Here is a 23,043-nt window from a genome sequence, read left to right as displayed (position 1 = left end):
AATGAACAAACTTTAACGAACTTCTCTTAACTTAACTGAACTTAATTTTTATAATTTCTGTTTGTTTCTGTTACGATTTCTGTTTTCTTTCCGCTCGTACTGCACCGCCAAGTCTTTCACTCGCATACCCTGGGCATGTTTTTCTATGATTTCCCGTTTTAATTCAATCTTCTTTTTCACAGCACTATCCTTTACACTCACTTTCTTAGTTTCTTCTTTCTTATATATATATATATATATATATATATATAGAAACGTACCTTATTATTATAAACATTGGCAGTGTTTTTCTGAAGAAGAGAAAATAATTTCTGGTGAGTGTGATGAAGTTACTTTTGGAGTTGGTGACTGCTGTATATCGTTACACCAGCTTCAAAGATATATATGTAATGCTAGTTAACCATAGTAAACTCACATGCAGCTAACAATGTTAACTAATTACTAGCTAACACCAGTACTTCAGCAAAGACAGTTTTTTTTAGATCTGTTTATAATGTTATAACTTGGCTATCAAGCAGTTGAATGGCATAGTGGATTAAAATGCTAATCCATCAGTGGATGTTTTTGTATTTCATCCATTTGACCACTAGAGCTGCAGTGTTGGATAAGCTTGACTAATACACCTTGTAAAGATGGTAAGCTTGCATTACTTGTAACCTGCTTTAACTTAGCATATATACAAAACAAAGACAAGATTGCGTACGTTGAATTCTGTTGACGAAACTGTTGTTTAACCACGCACTTGTTTTAAGCTTTGACTCTTTGAGCTCATAATAGCCTGAAATTCATCTTTGTAATCAAAACCATCCAAGTGCCTTGTTCTGAATACCTTTTCTGTGTATCCTTTTTCACATGTCCAGAAAAGATCAATCAAGTAAGAAGACACTAGTATGGATTATTGTTATATTTTAAGTGTAATCTTCATGGGATAATCACCACACACACACACACACACACACACACACACACACACACACACACACACACACACACACCCGTACATACACATACTGACAGCTACATTACAGAGGGCTAAACACACATCCTTGTGTCTGTTATCTGTACTGTTAAAGCTGACACACACTGCTCACATATTGAATGTGCTACATCGCTATAAAGCAGCTGTCAATCACTCAGGAAGCTTCTGCCCTTCAGCAAACGCACACACACACACACACACACACACACACACACACACACACACACACACACACACACACACACACACACACACAGTGAGAGAAAGAGAGAGATTTTTAGCTAATTGTGAACAAGCTACTGTAATTCAGAAGCTACTAACACACATATCAGCTTGCTAGCCAATTTGCTAAATAACAGGTGGTTAGTTAGTCGCTAGTACCTGCTAAATTACAGCAACATATCTTCTTCAGCATCAGCAACACATATACACACTCAGAGAGAGAGAGAGAGAGAGAGAGAGAGAGAGAGAGAGAGAGAGAGAGAGAGAGACAGAGAGAGAGAGAGAGAGAGAGAAAGAGAGAGAGAGAGATTGTTATTAATAACTGCCTGTTATTTAGCATCTTGGTTAGCAAGCAGGTTAGCTCACTGAGCATTTGATATTTACTCCTTTTACATTTGTATTATTTTTAACATCAACTCTATTAATCTTATCAAACATTGTGTCATATTAAGTATTCCTATTAGCATATGCCTAGCTGCAAGTGCTGGAGGTTATATACAAGTATGTGTGTGTTATTTTTAATATTTCCACTGGATTAACCTACACACTGATCTGCCTTTGCCTCCGCTGCTATCCCACACACTTTCTGTCAATTCTGCATGTGTGTGTGCTGGGTTGGGTTTGGTGGGCAGCAGTGTGTGTGTGTGTGTGTGTGTGTGTGTGTGTGTGTGTGTGTGTGTGTGTGTGTGTGTGTGTGTGTGTGTGTGTGTGTATTTTTGCGTACACTAACGTGTAGGAAGAGGTGAAAGCTTGTTGCCTAGCAACTTCAGTAAAGTTCTCACACTTGTTCACACACTTTGCTCTCTGAATGGTGTATGTGTGTGCATCGGTGTGTGTGTCTGTGTGTGTGTATGTGTGTTTGTCCTAACAAGCAGTTTCACCTGGACAGAGTGCAGTTGAAATACATACACCATTAACATCAACCGGATCAAAATGTTTGTCAAAAAGTTTTTAAACAATATAAACTCCAAGTCTACTCCATTAGCTTGTATTATGAAAGGGTGCAACGATTACTTTAAAAAATTTATTATTTTATTTTAACACGTTGTTTTTTTTTCCCAGAATTTTTGTCATCAAAACATTGGTTTTAAAGGTGTCAGCACCCACACAAGTAAATTTAGTGCCTTGAGCACCTTCCAGTAACTAGCAAGGCAGGAGACACTATTAAAGGAATCTAGAGGAAACATTTCTCTATGCAGAACATTTAAAATGCATAAACAGTTGTGCGCATGTGGAATACAACAGGTTTTCTACATGCTTCAGAATGATCAGTGTTTGCGTAGAGGATGTTGGTAAGTCAACTGTCAAATTAAAAAAAACTTTTCTAAGGAATTTTTTTTATCCAATTATTGCAAATAATTCTGCTGTTGCTTATCCATAGGTTATAGGTTAGATCAGGGGTGTCAAACTCAGGCACGTGGGCCAAATTTGTAATTATATTTGACCCACAAGATCATATCAAATGTGCATTAAAGCTGGCTAGCCGCATGCTCTGCTAATACTACAAATCCCAGAATGCCTTGCCACTGTATTGACGCATAGTCACGATAAGCAAGAGCCACTCATTCTCTGTTGACAGTCGTTAACAACCATGCTACAGTCACATGGGGCAAGTTAATTCCACCCTCCACAAAAATGGCCAAAGAAAGATGGACAATAGGAGCCAGATTATCTGTTCACGAAATATAAAGGACAGACCTGTTTGTCTCATGTGTGGGGCTAGCGTGTCTGTAATGAAAGAATATAACATAAGAAGACATATGAAACGAAACATTATGAGAAGTACAAGGACCTGGACGTAAAGCAGAAGCTCCAGAAGGCGGAGGAGATGAAAAAAGTCTGGTTTCCCTGCAGACTATGTTAATGAAAGCTAAATCAAAAAGTGAAGCTTCTGTAAAGGCTGTAAAGCTTTATTGTGGCAGCAGAGATTGCAAAATCTGCCCGGCCCTTTAATGAGGGAGAGTTTGTCAAAAAGTCTATGGTCAAAGTTTGCGACATCATGTACCCAGATAAAAGGCAAGAATCAATGTGATCAATGTGCAGATCAATGTGCAGATCAATGTGCCGAGTAAATCAGAGTGTAGCAATCTGAGTTTGAATACATGTTTTCTTGTTGGATTTTCATTGAATGAAATTATTATTTTTGGTTGTTTTGTTGTTGGTTTTGAAAAAGATCCACTTCAAAAAGGAATTTAAAATGATACAGTGAGAGACATAATTTATTTTATTTATTTAAATAAGAAATGAACACCACTGATTTGTCCTTTATTTTCTTTTTAATTTCTTATGTGTTTGTAATATCAAGCTCTGGTTGTTCCAAATCCTGTGTTCAAGCAAAACTACAGTTTGTTTCCATATGAAAAAGGCTGAACATTACATAACAGTTGCAGTTAATTTTTCAATAAATATTCAGTTTGGCCCGTGACTTTATCTGGGTTTTATATTTTATATATTTTTTGAGTTTGACACCCCTGGTTAAGATACTTTTCAGTTTGCCTGTTTACCATGAAGCTTGCATGTGTCTTAACACGTTAGAGAACACTTATTAAAGAAATGGAAAGCAGCGATCAAAATCTGAATGATATCTGAACAGATATACTGTATGTCCAAAAGTATGCACACACCTGACTATGACACCCAGGATCCTGTATCAGAAGCTTTGCATTCATGTAAGGTTCCCCTTACATCCTGCTATAACAGTCTCTGGTCTTCTGGGAAGTCTATTCACCAGATTATTGAATGCTACTTTAGGGATTTGTGTCTGTTCAGCTACAAAAAAACATAAGAGGGGTCTGTGCAATGTGCAGGCCAATCACGTTCTTCAACTTTTACTATTGCAAACTATGCCTTTATAGACTTTGCTTTGTGCACAGCGGCATTGTCATGCTGGACCAGATTGTGACCTGTTAGTTCCAGTCAAGAGAAATACAGCATAGAAACTTTGGGAAAGTCTGATATACATGATCAACCTCCCTACTTATCCCTGGTAGTTCACGCTTTGAAAGCATCATCGCAACAGCATCCACTGCCATGACATCCTACATAGCCAAAAACTAATATTTTAGTTTCAGCCCACAACCAAGCTAGATTCCAGTTGTTGCTATGCTATGTCATCAAAGTTGCTTTTTTTTTCCATCTCGGAAACAGCTTTTGTGCAACACTTTCAAGCTGGTGTATGATAGTAAACCTCCCACACCCTGCATGATGTCGTGCATAAATATTAACAACTTCATGATTATACCCTGTGGAATTAGAACATGGTCAAAGGCAACAGAGAGCAATTAAAATATTGCTGCAGTCTATGAGAGAAAACAGATAACAGTTTAGGCTAATTATACTTCACTTATCATGCCTCCAATCAACAATAAGTAAAATGAATTACGTGCAATTATGTAGAAAACTGTGATTTCTAAGTGACACGGAGTGGTTTGGTGTAGACTGCAGGTCCTGTAGATGTGAAGCTCAGGTAGCGAGAGGACTGTTTTCATCCTGCAGGAAGTCAATGTTCCCAGCAGCCCAGCAGAGTTCTGATGGTTTGAAGATAGGAAACCAAAAGGGGAGAGAAGAAAAGGGTAAGATTGACAGAGAAACAAAGAAGTGGGAGGATTGACAGTTAGAAAAGGCATGATAGGACACAGGAGATGGAGAAAATGGGGAAAAGGAAAGGAAGAGAGAGAGAGAGAGAGAGAGAGAGAGAGAGAGAGAGAGAGAATGGTGTGGAGAAAATGGTGAAGAAATGTAAGAAGAGATGGGGAGAAAAAGAAGATGGAAAGAAAGAGTGGAGTTGTTTTGAAGGTCCATGGAAGGTCAATCACAGCGACACTATAGCCAATCATAAGCATCGGTTAGCCATCGGTTATGTGGAAGAGGGCAGAAAGTGTGACAAAGCATGAGAATGAGCTCAAAAACATGCAGTTGACTGGCTTCAGATGTTTTAGAGGAAGTCTTCCCTGTTGGTGGTCATATGTTAGGGATCAGATAAGCAGCTGCTGGGTGAGAATTGGGAGTTGACCAAATTGGAGAGAAATTTGAGAACCCTCCCTCAAACACCAAAGGCAAAGGTCTTCATCTTTTGGCTTCAAAATACAGTGTGAACGCAGAACATTTCACTAATGTGGAATAAAATCACACAGTGTGTACTTGACCTAGCTAAAATTAGACGAGTACTGTATATAAATAATTAATATGACTTATCTATATTTATTAGGAACGTTTTGACAGAAACAAAAAGATTAAGCAGCTCTAGAGCAAAGTGTCGAATCTATCTACAAATAATGATAACGATAGTTAGAAAGCATTTCGTGTTTAATCTTTGTTACGACAGACATTAAACGAGTCATTTGTAAAAGGATTATATGGGAAATGTTTATTGCTGTTCACTGTGTTGTTATTACTGCGTTATCCAACATTCATCACCGCCCCCAAGCCGGGACTCTGTATCCTAACTCTCTGGGGTTTGTCAGGTCTGGAGATATATTTGGAGATGTTGTTCCAGCTGTTCGGTGTTCCACTCCTTTTATGAAGAAGAACAGAGGAATAACAGAGAGACATAGAGATGAACTCATCTCTTTAGTTTGATTTAATATCTAACAAGCTCTAAATGTAGAACATCACAGTTGTGTGTGTCTGTATGTTGTGGTGGATTCTGGGAAATCAGTCTGGACTCTTCTTACAGCCAAGTGTTAATAGTTTTTGGTGCAGTGATCCAGACACACTATTCATTAACCACCTGTACACACACACACACACACACACACACACACACACACACACACACACACACACACACACACACACACACACACACTCGCACTAGGGTCAACAGATTTTACACACTCCAGATGAGGACACATTGGAACATTCATCACTCTGACAAAGTAAATGTGTAAAGGTTTTATATATATACAGCTTTTGATGCCGTTTCACAGAAATGAACGAAAATCAAGCAAACTCTAAATGACCTCAGACTCGGGCCAGGACACGTCATGAGTACAGTTACTGTATCACAGAAAGTATTTACTTACAGTACGTGTCATCAGTGGAAGGAGTTTGAAAGAACAATCCTGTTATTGCGATTTCACCAATTCTAGTAAATGTTTTGTGTTTTATTGTTTTATTGTGCTGTCACTGATTGCCCCTTACACAGCGTGAAGTATTCATACTTTCACACAATGTAAGAAAGATGAGCATGTCCTCTAGGAGGCGCTGTCACATGAAACACCCCGGAATTTACTGATTTACATGAGGCGAGTGTTGTGTTTCACTGTTTAATAAATTAGAGAACACAGGCACAAGTACTGGGGAAAAGAAACTATGCTGGATTCAATTCTCAACCAACTGAATTCTCACTGCAAGCATTCTGAAGTGTTTTTACTAACCTGTATTCAAGTTTGAGCAGATTTTGTGTGGAGGAACTTTAATTTAAATCTTCAATTTTATTATATAAATTATTGAATGATGATGCATTTGCTTTTTTAGTACATTTGCCTCACACCTTCAGGGTTGGGAGTATAATTACCACCTGTGCCCTTTGCTTCAGGGGTTTCCTCAGGGTACACCGAGTTCCAAAGCAGTTCAAAAGAAGTTCAAATTGTCTGTAGTGTGCAAATGTGTGTGTGATTGTGCCCTGTGATGGGTTGGTGACTTGACCAGGGTGTCTCGAATATTGTGCCCCGAGTTCTGTGTTGTATAAGCCCTTCAGAAAACGGATGGATGGATGGATGGATGGATGGATAGATGGATGGATGGATGGATGGATGGATGGATGGATGGATGGATGGATGGATGGATGGTTGGATGCCAATCAGCGATTGAACACTCCTGGTTAGTTAATATTAGGACTGCAAGCTAGCACATCACCGTGTTTATGATAATATACACGTTAATGTAGAAGTATAATTCAGGTTATCTATTTACCTGCTGATTTAATCTGCTGCTGTTTAGGGTGTGAGAGCTGGTGACTTCCAGTGACATGATCAGCGATTGTGTCCAGCTAAGCGACAAAGCTGAACTTTATGCAAATATGGAGTGACTCGGTGCAGCCACTATCAATGGATGTGAAGACAGCAGAGTGCACACAGCTTCTCCTTCATCTCTTAGGATATGATGCAGATAAACACTGCTGAATTTTACACACAAACCAAATCTCCCTCCTGAATGTTTCATTTTACCAGCAAGAAAACTGATTTGGAATTCTAATTTACCGTCTGATAAACCTTATTAATATGGGAACCAGTAGTATGAACACCTGCTACTCGTTAGCGACTGGCGACTAGCATAGATAAAACCACTGTATGTGTGAATGTAGCTTTTTTTTTTCCCTGTGTGGATTCCATGCTAAATCAACAATCCTTCATCACAACAAGATTAGGTTATTACACAAAAGGTCTCATTTTATGTAATCATGTTCATTAAAAACCATGTTAAACAAACACAGTATGTTTTCCAATTTAGTCCTTGCATGCTAATATATGCTAATGAGTCAGTCAACATTCATCTACAATTAAAGAGTAATACTATTGATAACATTTTACTGCCTGTGTTTACGTTCTCCTCATGATTCACACAGGTCGGAAATGACATTTAACGACATTAAGTAGCTGGTCATATTTAGCGAATATTCTTTAAATAGTAACTGAGGGATTGTGTGATGTGCTCCAAATCCACCATGAACCTGATCATCATGAATAAATGAATGAATAACTGAGTGAATATTGACATAAAAATGAATAGAAAACATTTAGGATGGAGTATAGTATTTTACCCCTTAGATTATACATTATTGATACCAGTTCATAGATCTAAATGGATCTAAACTATAAACAAACTAAGGTAATGTTTGGTGTTCCACGAGGTTCTGTTTTAGGCCCATTGCTTTTCTCCCTACATATGCTACCCCTTGGTGCAATTATTCAAAACATGGTACTGACTTTCACTGTTATGCTGATGACACAGCAGCTAGATTCCTAACTAGAAGATATGAACATTTTATGTTTATATATGAACTTTTTCTTACAGAGCCCCACGGTTATGGAACAGACTTCCAGTTAGTGTTCGGGACTCAGATACAGTCTAAGTCTTTAAGTCCAGGCTAAAAACACATTTGTTTAGTCTATCTTTTTATGAATAGTTTTTCTTAGGTAAAGAAGCAGATCTGGAAGGTTCATGAGCATAGAGTGTTTGGTGAACTGGGATGAATGGATGCTGTCGGCTTACCACCTCCGCAAGTCACTCAGGTTTGCAGACTGTGGAGTGGTGGGATGCTTGACAATCCAGGAAGCCCTCATATCTGTGTCACCTTCTGGCTGTAGCCTTTTAGTTATGCTGTCATAGCTAGTCTTGCCAGAGTCCCTTTCTCTCTCTTCTGTTTCCATACTTCTGTAAAGCTGCTTTGAGACAATAAGTATTGTTAAATGCTCTATACAAATAAATTGAATTGAATTGAACAGCAAACTAACGAGCAAGATGGCACAAATCAGACTCTAAGGGCTTGGTTTCAAATACAGGATGAACGTTTATTTAAAAGGAAAGACAAAAAAACTAAATTCACAGAAAGTAGACACAGGGAAAAAATATTCACAAAAACAGTGAATGCAAAAGAAAGAACACGGTCGCAAAATATGATAGCAAAAAATCTAGGACCATAAAAAAAGTAAAGGGAACACGCAAGTCCAAAAACCGTAAAACATACACATACCTTACTGAAAACAAAGGCGCTTCAAAAAAAAAAAAAAGGCAAACACACATAATTGGAATCAGGTGAGCTACAGTAGATTAAAAGTACGCAATTGACGTCTCTGGTGGTTGCTGGGAGTTGTAGTCCATGGCGGCCATCTTTGTTGGCCGCAGTAAATCAGGTTTCGTAAAGGGATGCACTTATTTCCAGGGATTTCAGAACAGCGGGTAGGCGTGGCCTATTTGATAATCTAACCCTAACGCTAACCATAACCCTAGTTTTTGGTTGTTTATTTGTTTTCAAAAATAGCTTAACTGTAAGATAATAAAGCATAATAGATATAAAATATAAAATCTACCTGTATGACTGTTTTGTCCTTCATTATTCATCATAGGTATGCTCTGTTTTTTTTTTTTTTTATAAAGAGGGTGTTTTTATAAGACCTCCAGAAACACGCCCACTTTACGTCGTGGTAAAGAAACCCCTGGAAATTAATGCATCCCGTTTCATAACGTTACTTGAAATCAAACTAGCTTTTAAACGAACTAGCCATTGAATGTAAAGCTAAAGTGCATTCAACCTACACTACAAAAATCAGATATCAAGTGAAAATATTATGAATGAGGTCAATTTTGTCTGACAATGTTACGAGAAATCAAATATAATTAAAATGCAACATTTCTAGACGTTTCTGACTCATTTCATGCTTGAGATTTTAGCTTGCTAGTTTTAGCTGCAAGTATCTAGAGAGAAGCAAAATCCTTTGGCAATAGAATAACCGTTTTAAAGGTTAAAATTTGTAATCATTTAGGCTAATACCTAGATATCTATGAAATTATTGACCCTGGTAGACTAAGTAAAACAGAAACACTACAAGTTCATAAAGTGCTGAGTGTTTACTTTCATATGAGTCATTAACCACCACTGTGGAGTGAAAACTCGCAAAACAATTCAATGCTGAACTTTGAAACAACAAAACTTTTTTTTTTTAAACAAACGGCGAATTTTTGTTTTTGGGTTAATAAGACATAACCAGGTAAGCTTCAGAAATAACTACAGGAGTGAGTGTGATTGGTCAGACTGGATCGTGGGAGCAGGCTAAAGTGGGATTTATACATTATCTCTTCATGAGGCTCTGTATGCACCATTATCCTATTAAATGCAACATCCTCCATAAGAGATAGCAGCTGGTCAGACAAAAACGAAGAATTCCTTGCCTCTGCAATTTCTACGCATCCGCCACTGATATGCGTATGTGTTCGACCATCTGTCTTTCTGAGTTTCTCATTAGTGTGATCTCAAGAACAACATGACTGGTTGAATGTTGGTATAATGTTCGGAATCGCCACTCTGGCCAGCAGAATTTCGGAAAGGATTCAAACAGGGTCTAAATCACAGCAAAGACAAACGTCTGATATAGATTTTCTTTACTAGCTTTCTATATATCGGACGGTAGAAGAACTAGACTTTACTGGCTAGACCACTGGAGTCTTGTTCAGTTTCATTATTGAAGATTTGTTGTTTATAGATTTTCAAAGACTATACCTACTGTACAGTACAGACGAAAGCGGTGTCTTAATGGTGCAATTTTTCTTTAGGATTTATAGTGTTTCAGTGCTTTACAGATTGAGCCAGATGTGCTGTCAAGTGCTGTATTAAGCCCATAGTGGCGTCCTTGGGCATTGTACCAGCTCTTGATACATGGCATGAACAGTGATCACAAATCGCTTGTTTAATAACCCTTGTAAAATGCGTGGATTCGTGCTTTCACACTGCTGACATCTCTTGGTTTCATTACTATTCATTACATAAATAATATACTATTTTAAAACTCCATGCCTCCATTTTGAAACTACACCCCCTGTATCATTACAATAATTGGTTGTAGGCTGATTCACCACTAGATAAAAACAGCATCCAGAATGTTCTTTCTAACCATAATTTCATCACATCCTTATTGTTTCTAAATGTACTTATCGTGTTATCGTGTTTGTATACCATCAGACGACATGGACATTTGTAATCATTCATCTGCTTCCCAAATTTATTTTTGGGAATAAAAAACACAGACCCCCAGAAAAGTAGGTTAAAATGAATTAATTTATCGAAGGAGAAATGTTTGAGGTCCTGAGCTGTTTGCTTATTCCAAGGCAAGAATATAGAGATTAACCCTCCCTACGATCATGCGTTACTATCCTACAATGCTGACAGGTTTAAAACACAGATTATGGATAAGGCTGTCTGGAGGTGGCAGATAAAAACCTTAATGGTGTTGATGTCTTGCCAATTAGTGAAAGAGACAATTGTGTGCTATCTGGGTATGCATGGGGTTTAACAATAGTCATTCTCACCTTGTGTTTGGTAACATAGCAGGATGGGAGACTTGGATAGCTGTCAATCAAGCATCGAGGAAGTTCAGGGAGTTCATATGCTAGCATTCATACTTTAGCATCCTTTAGGTACTTTAGTACCTCCAAGGAATCCCCTGAAGCATAAGGAGAACACACCGTGATGCTTCCATATTAGAGCACAACATACTGGATATATACAGTATAAAAGACAAAAAAACTGCTTTGATTGGCACTGACACCGGAGACTCCTTATACTGTATGTCTATATGTTAAAAATAACTACCTGTTTTTGTCCAGTCAGCCAAACAAGTCCCTGTGAAGAAGCTGTTACTATAGAAACCATAATATTTGACATCTCCTGACCAATCATAGTTTATGAACAATGTGCTATATGCAGTGTTTACCTTTGTCTTAAAATGAGACCAAACAGAAACTGTGATGTAATGTGACTGCAATATTTAATTGGGTTTAGTATTTATTATTACATCCTGAAAATGATAAGCTCGGTCTAACATTAATGACAACAGAGGCCAGTGGTGTTTCCTCTCGCACATCCTCTCGCTGAGAGGAGCAGATAGGCGGCCTTCTGTTCGACTCGGGTGACTGTGTGTTTTCAGCCCTGAGGGACAGGGAGGCACTTCTTCCTGTTCCTTCCTGTCTTTGACTTTAGCGTTGCGTGTGCAAAATTCTCCAAGCTACTCACGTACTGCAGAACTGTTAAGAGATTTGATCGCTCTCACGATGCTCTTGTATTTATTCACGTTATCATGTAAAAATGATTGACAGAGCAGGAGTGAAATACACAGATGCGGGTGCAGAAACAAGGGGTTTTGTTTAAAAGGCAGGCTGACAAACGCAAAATGTAATTAATGATCAGAAGAGGAAACATGCCGAGGTCAGAGAAACAGAAACCAGAGCAGGATCAATGCCAGGGTTGAAGAACTTAAATAATCAGCAAAGTCACGCAGCAACACACTGAATATCACGTAGAACATTGAAGAACATTTTTTAAAAAGATTGAAAGCATTCCTACGTCTAAAAAGTCTGAGTGACTGTGTCCTGATCCCACATTTAACATCTCTGGCTGCTTCAACATCCAGCGCTGCACAGTTCAGGATGATGTCTAATCACTTTTCTCTTTTTTTTTTTTTTTTTGTCAGAGTTGCTGGGTTCTGCCAAGAAGGTGAATGTGAACTTCCAGGACACAGATGGGTAAGTATATGACACACAAGGCCTTTTAGGGAGCCAAGCAGCTGTTTTGTAAACATCACTGAGGGTTTGTGTGAGGCAGCCAAATATTTCGGGGTTTGTTAGTGTGTGTGTGTGTGTGTGTGTGTGTGTGTGTGTGTGTGTGTGTGTGTGTGTGTGTGTGTGTGTGTGTGTGTGTGTGTGTGTGTGTGTGTTTGGGTGCGCAGATTTATTGATGTCTGAGCAACATCTCTCTCTCTCTTTCTATCTCTCTCTCTCTCTCTCTTTATTTTTTTCTGTTCATGCTCTACTTTACCTAACACAACCTCTCTGTTTAAAGCCCCCAATCTGTCGTCTCTTCATTTTTTTTTACCAATTATAGACGGAGTACTCAAGAATGGCACAGATTTCATCAGATTTCATCAATCGATAAATACTAAAATACAGCATGTTCGTAAGTTATTTTTGAACCTGGTCGAGAAATCAGTTGAATTAAAACGATTCCATTGCTAATTTTTAGCATCTACACCAACGCTTTTAATCCAATCGTAAAGTCATTGAGCTGAGTTGGAGCGACCGAGGTGCTTACATGAAGGCTCCATCAGTGCAGTTACTGATTATTTTGTCGCGTGTAAAGGTACCTAGTGTTAGGATTCACACGTGCACGTTTCTAATACACCACTTGTTCTAGTACAACTACCAATTATTTTAAATTATGTTGAATAATTCTTTTGTATGAGGTGAAGCCTTCAACTATTCCAACTACATATACTAAACCATAAGGGAATTGTATCGCTACTATTTTTAAGATCAATCTTTATCAAGTATAGATTAGTTGTGCATTTCTATTTATCATTGATCAGATATAGATCCAGAGAAAGTGGACGCTTGAAGATGTCATGTGTACATTACAGCACAATGAAATGCAATTCTTTACTGAGGTCAAAGCACAGGGTCAGTTATGATAAAGGGTTAAAGTCCTCGCTCAAGCAACAGTGGCAGCTTGGTCGTGCTGCGGCTTAAACCTCCAAACTTCTAAACCGTCAGCGATCTCAAGCCTTCACTGCCCTACTGCCCAATTGCAGTTTTTGATTCAAAACCTCGGGCTTGATTATGAAAAGACACATCAGTCTACGGACCATAACCACTTGCAAGTTTGTGCTGCCACTTCCTGTTTATCTGCTGGATTCATACAGTGACATCCATCCTCATGCAAATGTGTGTATCAGACATTTTCTTTTAACCATCTGATATATAAAGAAAAAGACTTTGTGACAAGCAGACCTGTCACGTAAACGCCTACTAGCGACAGCAACAAAAGTGGAACGTCAGACACGTAGCGTCAGTACTATCACTGACAAGCTAATAGGACTTTCACTGCCAGATTCATTCCAGAGGAGCCTGTAGTGGCTAATAAAATTTTAGTGAGGTCCAGTGGCACCTGAGGCCTCCCATTAAGCATTTCAGTGATGATCAATATAAAGAATGCTGATGGAAATGGAACTGCTCATGCTGGGTCCTCAAAAAGACCCGATTCTCTATTCCCAAAAGCATTGTCTAGTAAAGAATCCTTTTATATGAGAGAGAGAGAGAGAGAGAGAGAAAGAGAGAGAGATAGAGAGAATGAGAGAGAGATTAGTGTGATGTTCATGCTCCTATTTAATAATAATATTTATGCTGCAGTGTGTTGGCCCTGTATATCTCCTCTATACCATGAGTCTGATAAACGATTGGTCCTGATCATTAGAGAAACTGAATCGAACATGTTGGAAGGAGAGGAAGTAGCTAGCCTAGGTGACAATTGCCATGTTTTTTTGTTTTTTTTTATCTAACTTAGCGTTTACATGTAGCTAGAGGTAAAATGGGATTGTGTGTATCAAAAACTTTATAACTGCATGAAGGGGGATTAGTCAAACTGCCTTTAGCTGCTTTAGATCTGTTTGAGAGTGGCAGTGAGGCAGTGGTGCCTTAACAGTTATGGTACTAGGTTACTGATTAGGAGGTCAAGGTTACAAGCCCCAGCACTACTAAGCTGCCACTGTTGTTGTGCCCCTTTTCCACCAAGGCAGTTTGAGTGCTGGTTCGGAGCCAGAGCCTAATTTAAAATCAGTTCTTTATTTTTCGACAGCCAAAACACCGGCTCTGAATTAGCACCAAAACATTTCTGGTCTAGACTTAAGAACCATTGCGTCAGGGGTTGGGGGGTGGGGCTGGGGGCGGGGTTACTGTTAGCGCCTTTGATAATGTACCTTAAGTATACCAATGTTTAATACACTTTTACTTTACCGCAATTTGATCAATTATCAGCACACATGATAGTAGGTAGCTACATGCTAAGGCTACCATTTTTCTGTGTTAATGATAAAATAATGTTATGTACTTTCCGTTATTCTCAATTGCAACCTCCGTTTATACAAATTACATGGAGCTGCACGTACATGTTGGATTCGCTGCGTTTGGATGCCAATGTAGGTTTGCAAAGCCATGAGCATTAACAGTAAAGCAACATCCACCATTGTTGATGTGTTTGTGTCTGAGAAACGTGACGTATACAGTGACGTAACACTTGACCCTGTGATGGTTCTTTAGCCCATGGAAAGGCAGACCGGTTCTTAGAAGGTTCACCAGTGGAACCAACTTTGAACCAGGACCAGCACTAACTTTGAACCAGCACCCGGTTCTTTCTGGTGGAAAGGGGGCATTGGTCCCTTAAGCAAGGCTCTTAACAGTCTCTGTTTCAGGGGTGTTGTATCATCGCTGACCCTGTGCTCTTACCCTAGCTTCCTAACAAGTGCTGGAATGTAGCTCTGTAATGTATACATGACAAATAAAGACATCTTCTTCTAGAATACACCTTCTTCTAGAAAGTGTACCATCAAGCTGGTTTGAGTCCATATCTCTGGTGGTGGCAAAGCTTGTCAGGCCTGAGCTTGGTGTGTGTTTGTTCTGCTCTCTGTGTTTAGGATTGCCTGTTCTGCTTGTTCCACTGCTGTTAAAAGTGAGCCTATTGTACACACTCAAACTGGAGGTTCCACTCTATTCTTGCACTGATTGGGGCTTCATAAACGTGCTGTGGCATTGTGAATGTTCTTGCTTTACACAGCTCAGGACTCCACAGGGTTCACTATCATGTTGTCTCTGCCATTAATTAAAGAGCTATACAAACTCCACATACAGTAACGTGGTTACACACTAACTGATGAAGGCTCGGCCCAACTGATTAACTATTTATGAGGCTGTGTACTAAATAAAGTTGACTCAAGATTATGATGTCATTCATACATTCAGGAAGGAAGTGGATCACAGAAAGTGGCATAAAAGAAGGACAAAGGCTTCTGTGTCTGAAAGGCTTCTGTGTCCGTGCCTCACTTCCACTCCTTCTCCTCTCCTCTTTTTTTCTTCAGCTTTCCCCCTCTCACTGTTTTTTTTTGTTTATTCAATTATATTTTCTTCTTTTTCATTATGTTCTCTTTCTCCCTGTCTTACCATCATGTTCTCTGTAGTGACGACACAAATTGTTTCTATTTACAGACCACACACACACACACACACACACACACACACACACACACACACACACACACACACACACACACACACACACACACACACACACACACACACACACTAGCCTGGTGGTGGTTAGAGCCCCACAGATCAAAGTCTCTTTCTTTGGCCTCTGAGAAGCAGGAGCAATCAAACCCTGGTGATCAGAGATAAAACCCTGCTTCATTCTGACACCCTCAGATAGATACAAACACTGACTACAGTGCACTTCAATCTTACACTACCTCTACAATACACAGACTAGCCAGTACACAAGCCGTAACTTCACACTAACGTTTTGCATCCTTAGTGATGGATCGGCACACATCAAACACTCCATGATCTGGTTTGTCTAATTGGCACACTGGCATGCATACAGTATATACAGCGTTGGCCAACATTTTGTAACATTGCCACAGTTACGTTGCTAGAAGAACAACCATCATTCAACCAATCAGGAACAGGGGTGTGGCCATGTGGTGGCTTGGGGTATCGAGTGCCACCTTAGAAAGACTCTAACATCTCTGGATGGGTTTGTCTAGCAAATACACTATAAAAGCAAAATATTCCATGGGTCTGTTTCATTACATGGAATAACATTGTACTCAGTTTACTATTAACTACTGATTAGCTAAGAATCAATGAATTTGTCATGCTACACTACTTGCCTAGCCAAATATTATGCTAGCTACAATATGTTGTTTTTTTTGCAGCTTGCCCCTCAACAATCAAATTTTACTTAGGAACATGTTAAGTAGGGTTCATATTGTATGTAAATACTCACAATAAACACAGACGTGTACGTGTACACAGAATTACAGTAGTGTGAAAAAGTGTTGGCCCCCTTCCTGATTTTTTTTTTTTCACGTTTGTCACATTTTAATGTTTCAGATCACCAAACAAATTTAAATATTATTCAAAGATAACACAAGTAAACACAACATTAAATGTTTAATTGAAGGTTATTATTATTAAGAGAAAACAAAATCCAAACTAACATGGCACTGTTTGAAGATTGTTTTTGGGATTGAGCAAAAAGAACATACTGTAAAGGCTCATCTCAGATTTGCCAGAAAACATCTTGATAATCTTCAAGACTTTTGGGGAAAATACTCTGTGGATTGACAAGACAAAAATTTAACATTTTGGAAGGTGTGTGTCCAATTATATCTGCGTAAAAGTAACACTGCATTTCAGAAAAAGATCATCATACCAACAGTAAAATATGGTGGTGGTAGTGTGATGGTCTGGGGCTGTTTCTGCTGCTTCAGGACCTGGAAGACTTGCTGTGATAAATGGAACCATGAATTCTGCTGTCTAAGAAAAAAAATAAATAATGAAGGACAATGTGAGGCCATCTGTTTGTGACCTCAAGCGAAAGTGAACTTGGGTTCTGCAGCAGGACAATGATCCAAAACACACCAGCAAGTCCACCTCTGAATGGCTGAAGAAAAACAAAATGAAGACTTTGGAGTGGCCTAGTCAAAGTTCTGACCTGAATCTGACCTTAAAAAGGCGGTTCATGCTTGAAAACCCTCCAATATGGCTGAATTACAACAATTCTGCCAAGATGAATGGACCATAATTTCTCCACAGCGCTGTAACAGACTCATTGCAAGTTATCGCAAATGCTTGATTGCAGTTCTTGCTGCTAAGGGCAGCCCGACCAGTTATTAGGTTTAGGGGCAAGCACTTTTTCACACAGGACCATGTAGAGCTGGATTTTGTTTTCCCTTAATAAAAAAAATCATAAATTTCATAAAATATTTGATGATCTAAAACATTAAAGTGTGTCAGACATGAGAAAAAAGAAAAATCAGGAATGGGTAAACACTTTTTCACACCACTATAACTACATGATGTTTTCTTCTGTGGATGTGGATTAGCATTAATCACTGAGATATTCATTCATTCATTCATTTTTTTACCGCTTATCCGAACTCTTGGGTCACGGGGAGCCTGTGCCTATCTCAGGCATCATCATCAAGGCAGGATACACCCTGGACGGAGTGCCAACCCACCGCAGGGCAAACACACACTCTCATTCACTCACACAATCACACACTAGAGGACAATTTTCCAGAGATGCCAATCAACCTACTGTACCATGCATGTCTTTGGACTGAAGGAGGAAACCGGATCACTGAGATATCTAAGGTTAAATATAGTGGGTGTCTATAGTCATGTCAATCATGTGATCTATCAGTTGTGAAAGCTACTACTTCAGAAGTGTTAGCTAACCACTAACAAGAGAACTGCTTCATCTTGGCTTAGCAATACAGAATAGGAAATGCAATACAGCAGGGGTATTCAATTAAAATTAAAAGTGGTCCAGTTACTAAAATTTCCTCCCAGCAAAGGTCCGAATCTTATATTGTCACTTAACATAGTGTACCCTCATGTTAATAAAATCAATAAAGCACATACATATTGTTAAATTTCAAGTGTTTTCAAAGTCTGAACTTGTATGGCACTTGAATGGAAAACAATACTGTACTTGTCTTTACTACATGTCAAGTAACAGACAACAGACACTGAATTTCTTCTGAATAAAATAAATAAAAAGTGCAAACACAGCTTTGAGCAGCCTGAACTTAGGGCCTATATTTCAAGTAATGTAAAACATTCAGAATCTTCTGAATAAAATAAAAGTGCTTTTAATCTTTAAGAAAAAAATTAAACAAAAGACTTTTGAGCTGCCCCTTTTTTAAACATTAACTACATTAATAACACAAGAACCTTAGGCAAAAAAACATTTCAAGTAAAATAGAACAGGGCAGAATTTACTGAATAAAAGAAAAGTGCAGAGCTTTGAGCAGCTCCCTTTTTCCTCTCTCCTTTCCACCTCTCCTTACTCCCTTTCCATCTTCCGTTCCTAGTGAGAGAAATGGGCATGTAACTGTCCTGCCAGCAGTATGAATCTTAATTGTCCTGCCAGCGTAAATAGGTGCATTACTGCCACCTGCCATACTCTGGAGTATGGAACAGAAACAATCTGTTTTTGGCTTGGCTTTTGATGACGCTCCTGTCATAATAACTAGATTAACTGCACATAAACTAATTTTTTATCTTTTTATTAATATCAAAGAGCTTATATAATCTTATAATATTAGATTATAATAAGGAGTTGCTTAATATGATATTATTAGAATTTTAACGGGTCCAGTCAGACCTGTCACTCGGTCCGGATCCGGACCGCGGTCTGCCATTTGGTGATGCCCGCTATACAGCATAGGAAATGCAATACATATTCAAATAAATTCAGAACTGTATCATTTTCATGTAAAGTACGTATACTGTACGCTTCAAATTATATAGTGCTGAGGAAGAAAGTGATTCAGTGTCATTTTTTACCTCAGGAATGTCAGGAATACAGTTTGTATGGAAAACTGAAGAACATGCACTGTTAGAAACAACGTAGAAACTGTTTCACTGTGTTTGTGGTAAGAAGTAAATTGTGTGGAATGTCATTTTTGGCTGAAGTGCCACTTGAACAGTGGAGTGAATGTGATGCTGTAGATTTATTACTACTTCCACTGAGTGCAAATATAGTAATGATTTTTTCTCACTTTTAATTATTTTTCTTCAGTGCTGTAATCAGCATTTTTTTTCCTTCCTCTTTTTCTTTCTTTCTTCTTTCTTTTTCATATAATTTGTCTGTCAAGTAAAACACATACATAATAAAACATGCCCAATCAAATTTAGGAAACTTCTCAATAGGTCTTGAGTGTAATTAGAGAAAATGTGGTATTTGTAATTAATAACGCTGACATCCAGCATTGTTTCAGTGCCAGAAATAATTGACAAGATCACAGATATATTCACTATATTAACAGTATATAGACAAAAGACCAATAAAACCATTGTCCCATATTCCCTAAATTGCTGCCACAAATTTGGAAGAAAACAACTGTATATAATGTGTTTGTATGCTGTAACATTACAGTTTCCCTTCACTGCAACTAACAAGCTAAAACCTGTTCCAGCATGACAATGCCTCCATGCACAAAGCTACATCCCTTAAACATAGTGCGTTAAGGTTGAAGTGGATCTCAAATGCCCAGCACAGAGCAAAGATTCTGACTCAACCCCACTGAACACCTTTAGGATGAACTGAAACACTGACTGCATTCCAGACCTCCGCACTCTTACAACATCTGTGTTTTGTGCCTGATCTCATTAAGGCTCTTGTAGCTGAGTGAACACAAATCCACCCAGCCACGCGCCAACATCTCGTGGAAAGCCGTCTCAGAAGATTGGAGCTTATTACAAGAGCAAAAGGGGATTGTTAAGTTCAACAAGCACATATGGGTGTTATGGTCAGGTTTCCACATTTTATTCTGCTCAGGAAAACTAGGAAAACTAGCAGAAATATGTATGCCATCAGCATTAGGAAAAATAGGTGTAACCAGAATAAGGGAATAGTGATCTTAAGAACCTTGTAGAAAAAGACTCAGTTGATTTTGGCTTTTTCTAGATGCTTTTGAAATATCCGAGTTTCTAATAATTCTATTCAGGAAAAATCTAGTATAATTAGTATAATCTCAGTTTATCCCCAAGAAAATTGATCAGCTGCATAACACAAATACGTCTAAAATTTCCTGTGTAAATATTCAGGTAACTTTTCAAAATAAGAAAACGTCTTTGTTGTGGCAAAGAACATTCAGACTAACATAGCTAACCAAGTTACTAATGCTAGCTAGCATCGTTCATATTGACAGCTGGACAAATGTAGGAATCGATCACTTGTATTCCTTTAAAACAGTTTTGAAACAAATTACCTTCTTTTACAATACTCTTTTAAATATACAAGACACATGTTGCCTACTTAAGCATCCTCCTTTCAAATGAGTACAGTTGTGACATTATCTGTCATGACCATTTTATAGGTATGTATCTACATGGCAGTGTGTGGGTTTTTTCTGGTTGCTAGGCCCAGTGAGCACGGTAATAAATCTGATTAATGATTGGACATGACTGATTTAGATGATCATTGCACATCCTTCATGATAAACGGATGTTTATTTAAAGCTATTGCTGGGGAATTAAGAGATGAAGCTGTCTCTATATCATAGCGTTTTAGCACTTTTTCATTGTAAGCTCTTGCCGACAGGGTGAGCTAGGATCCTGCATAATTAACGCTCTCCTGACAGATGAGAACAATCTGGGAACATGTTCATGAATTATTAACATTTGCTTAGAGGAGACACCTGTTCTCCCCTTGCAGGATTCTGGCGCTAAGTGGCCTTATCACATATCACATTGGGATGTACATTTAACTGTGGTAGAATATGTAGACATTTTTATATGGCACTTTTATCATGACAAATCACATAAGAATATAAGAATACGAATAAGAATAAGACACTTAAATAGGTGATACTTAAATAGGTGATATTTTCTCAGTTTTATCACCGGTTTGATTTATCTCGTATTCCCTTTTAAATTACTTATTTTGAAAAGCAATATTTTTTCATTGCCATTTGGTTACTGTGCTGTGTTTCAACTTTGTGTATAATGTCTTGATGTATTACAGTGCTAGTTTGTTTTTAAATCATTCCTGTGCTATAAAACATATAAGCTGATTGCTGTAGTAAATTGTGTTCACACAAGCTAAAAGAGCTTCAACACAGACACAAACACATAATTATTCATGAGCCCAGTTTGTCAAATGAATTGCAAATAAATGAATTGGATTTACCGATGGTAAGGATGGTGCTGATGGTGGTGGTGGTGGTGTTCAGAGATCTACGGTTGACAATGGTGGTATTACAGTGTGGATTGATGGTATTATGATGAGGTGGAGGAGAAGGACATAGTCGATGGTCATGGTTACTATAATTCCAATGTTGAAGATGATATGATGATGATTATGATTCTAATGGTGATGGTAATAATGGTGGTAAGTCTGATGGTTATTTTGATGAGTATGATGGAGGTGGTGGTAATTGTGATGGGTATAATGATGAGGATGATAGAGGTGGTGGTAATTGTGATGGTTATAATGATGATTCTGATGGAGGTGGTGGTAATTGTGATGGTTATTTTGATGAGTATGATGGAGGTGGTGGTAATTGTGATGGGTATAATGATGAGGATGATAGAGGTGGTGGTAATTGTGATGGTTATAATGATGATTCTGATGGAGGTGGTGGTAATTGTGATGGTTATTTTGATGAGGATGATGGAGGTGGTGGTCATTGTGATGGGTATAATGATGAGGATGATAGAGGTGGTGGTAATTGTGATGGTTATTTTGATGAGGATGATAGAGGTGGTGGTAATTGTGATGGTTATTTTGATGAGGATGATAGAGATGGTGGTAATTGTGATGGTTATTTTGATGAGGATAGAGGTGGTGGTGTTGATGTCCATGATCATGATCAAGTTATGTTGTTGATGCAGGAAACAGTGATGATAGTGACAAAAATAATGACAAAGATCACAATGGACTCAGGATTGTGTGTTTGTGTTTGATATTTCACCTGCTTTCAGATAACACATACAGGGAATTGTGGATCAAAGCTGTCATTTTTGAGGTCTTGAATATTACATGTTGTGTGCTTTTTACTACACAGAGGAAGGAAAGGGGAGTTCTTTACCAGGTAGAGAGAGAAAATGAAAGAGATCAAGCGAAAGCAAGAAGGCTGACTCACTTATGTGTGTGTGTTTAGTATTCTGCTCTGAGCGTGCTCACGCCACTCTCGTACTCACCTCAGCCCTCATGGCCGTCTCTATGGTTACAGCACATTCCACGTACCAATTCTGAAGCAGGGAAACTTGCCCAATCAAATCACTTTATTTGTTCTGTTAGGAGCAAAATATCCTCCAAAACTCAAGAGAGCACAGTATAAATAGTCATCAGTTTATAGTTTATCAGTTGACATTTCTTCTTTACAGAGTATATCTGTTTTTTTCATGGGAAATGAAGAATTGTTTTGCAGTATTAGTGAGTTGAGACTTTGTGTGTGTGTGTGTGTGTGTGTGTGTGTGTGTGTGTGTGTGTGTGTGTGTGTGTGTGTGTGTGTGTGTGTGTGTGTGTGTGTTTGTATGTGTGTGTGTGTGTGTGTACGTGTGTCTGA

General features: G+C 38.5%; 1 protein-coding gene across 8 annotated transcripts in view; it reads left to right on the top strand.

Moving 5' to 3' along the window:
- The window catches only part of caskin1 (CASK interacting protein 1), a 99,483-nt gene that overhangs the window by 40,621 nt on the left and 35,819 nt on the right, over positions 1–23,043 (top strand). For 7 of the 8 annotated variants that reach the window (XM_047801182.1, XM_047801184.1, XM_047801185.1 and 4 more), the window contains exon 2: positions 12,388–12,439. In XM_047801182.1, the coding sequence (XP_047657138.1) occupies positions 12,388–12,439 (52 nt within the window). Of the gene's footprint in view, positions 1–12,387; positions 12,440–22,871; positions 22,911–23,043 lie in introns of those variants that run through there. The other variant, XM_047801186.1, reaches the window with a different exon arrangement.

The sequence above is a fragment of the Tachysurus fulvidraco genome, chromosome 15 (assembly GCF_022655615.1).
Source record: "Tachysurus fulvidraco isolate hzauxx_2018 chromosome 15, HZAU_PFXX_2.0, whole genome shotgun sequence".
Taxonomy (NCBI): domain Eukaryota; kingdom Metazoa; phylum Chordata; class Actinopteri; order Siluriformes; family Bagridae; genus Tachysurus; species Tachysurus fulvidraco.
Note: the sequence above shows the minus strand (reverse complement) of the source record. Positions and strands in the feature narration are given on the sequence as shown.